The sequence below is a fragment of the Acyrthosiphon pisum genome, unplaced genomic scaffold (assembly GCF_005508785.2).
Source record: "Acyrthosiphon pisum isolate AL4f unplaced genomic scaffold, pea_aphid_22Mar2018_4r6ur Scaffold_21470;HRSCAF=24066, whole genome shotgun sequence".
Taxonomy (NCBI): domain Eukaryota; kingdom Metazoa; phylum Arthropoda; class Insecta; order Hemiptera; family Aphididae; genus Acyrthosiphon; species Acyrthosiphon pisum.
Genome location: NW_021770941.1, coordinates 3,942 through 5,148, shown reverse-complemented (window position 1 = coordinate 5,148; position 1,207 = coordinate 3,942). Strand labels below are relative to the sequence as shown.

At 47.9% G+C, this 1,207-nt stretch overlaps 1 protein-coding gene across 1 annotated transcript in view; it reads left to right on the top strand.

Moving 5' to 3' along the window:
- The first annotated feature begins 797 nt into the window (after positions 1-797).
- The window catches only part of LOC115034900, a 1,615-nt gene continuing 1,205 nt past the window's right edge, over positions 798-1,207 (top strand). Inside the window, exon 1 of the mRNA XM_029492417.1 lies at positions 798-949. Coding sequence (XP_029348277.1) covers positions 798-949 — 152 coding nt within the window. The remainder of the gene's footprint in view (positions 950-1,207) is intronic.

The window sequence follows — 1,207 nt, the reverse complement described above, 5'->3', positions numbered from 1 at the left end:
CCGGCGACCGTTTCACCGTTATATGTGACATCCGTTGACTTTGATTAGCAGATTATTTAATCTAACATTGATTTCAAAACTTTGAATATTGTTTTAATAAACCGGCCACAGGCCATATCACACCAAAATACGTGTACCTTAATTTCAAGTGCGAGTGTCGTTTGTGTCATCCTACTTCCACTCCACACCCGACGACCGGCTGACTGCGTCGATCAACATCGCCGTAGCCGTGTCAAACTGGCTCCCCGCAGAGGAATCACCTCAAGTCAGCGAAAAGGTAAGAATTTTTCACGCTGACACTTACCTCGGATTAATTGCTTATATTATAACTTTAGTATTAAGATATTTAACCAGTAGTGTGTCTTCACGTTAGCTAGGACTCCCAAGTTAAATTACGTAATAAATATTTTTAGTACGTAAAAGGGGAAATCCGCGCGAACCGAGAATAAACGTGAAACGGCTGTGGGAAGCGATTACATAACGTACCGCCACCCCAACCAACGCTTACCTTTCGTCCCGCGGCACTATCGCCGATAAAAACAGAGCGCGCAGGCCAAAAACCGGTTCAGCCGCCACCGAGGTCGTTGACCCAGTACCTCTATTTTTGGTACGCAACGGCGGCACCGTCGTCAGCTGATCTGTACATAATAATAATAAATATATAAATTGTCGTAGCTATCGCGCGAAATTTACGTAAAAAAAAAAAAAAAAACCCTACAACATACACACCGCGCAACGAACGCAACCCACCAACCATACAACAGGGTAACGACCACATTGGGAAATAATTTTATACAATGACTGGGAAAACGTTACAACAGTTGTCGTCGGCGGAGTTACGCAGCGAGTGCTCGGCCCGCGGACTCAGTGTATCCGGGTCGAAGTCGGACGTGTATGTTAGGCTGGAGGAACACCTGAGGGAAAGCGGACTAGTCCCCGAAAATGTGAGGTTTGAAACAGTGCAGCCCCTAATCTCAGGATTACAGGGCAGTACTGAACAACAACAACCCACTACATCCGGACCCGTTCATTTCGCCGCGATCGTTTCGCCGCCAGACTATTCGCCGCCCCATTTCGCCTCCACCGTTTCGCCACTGAACAATTCGCCGCCACCGTTTCGCCGCCGATCATTTCGCCGCCAAGCATTTCGCCGCCGATCGTTTCGCCGCCAATCATTTCACCGCGATTGTTTCGCCGTGATTGTTTC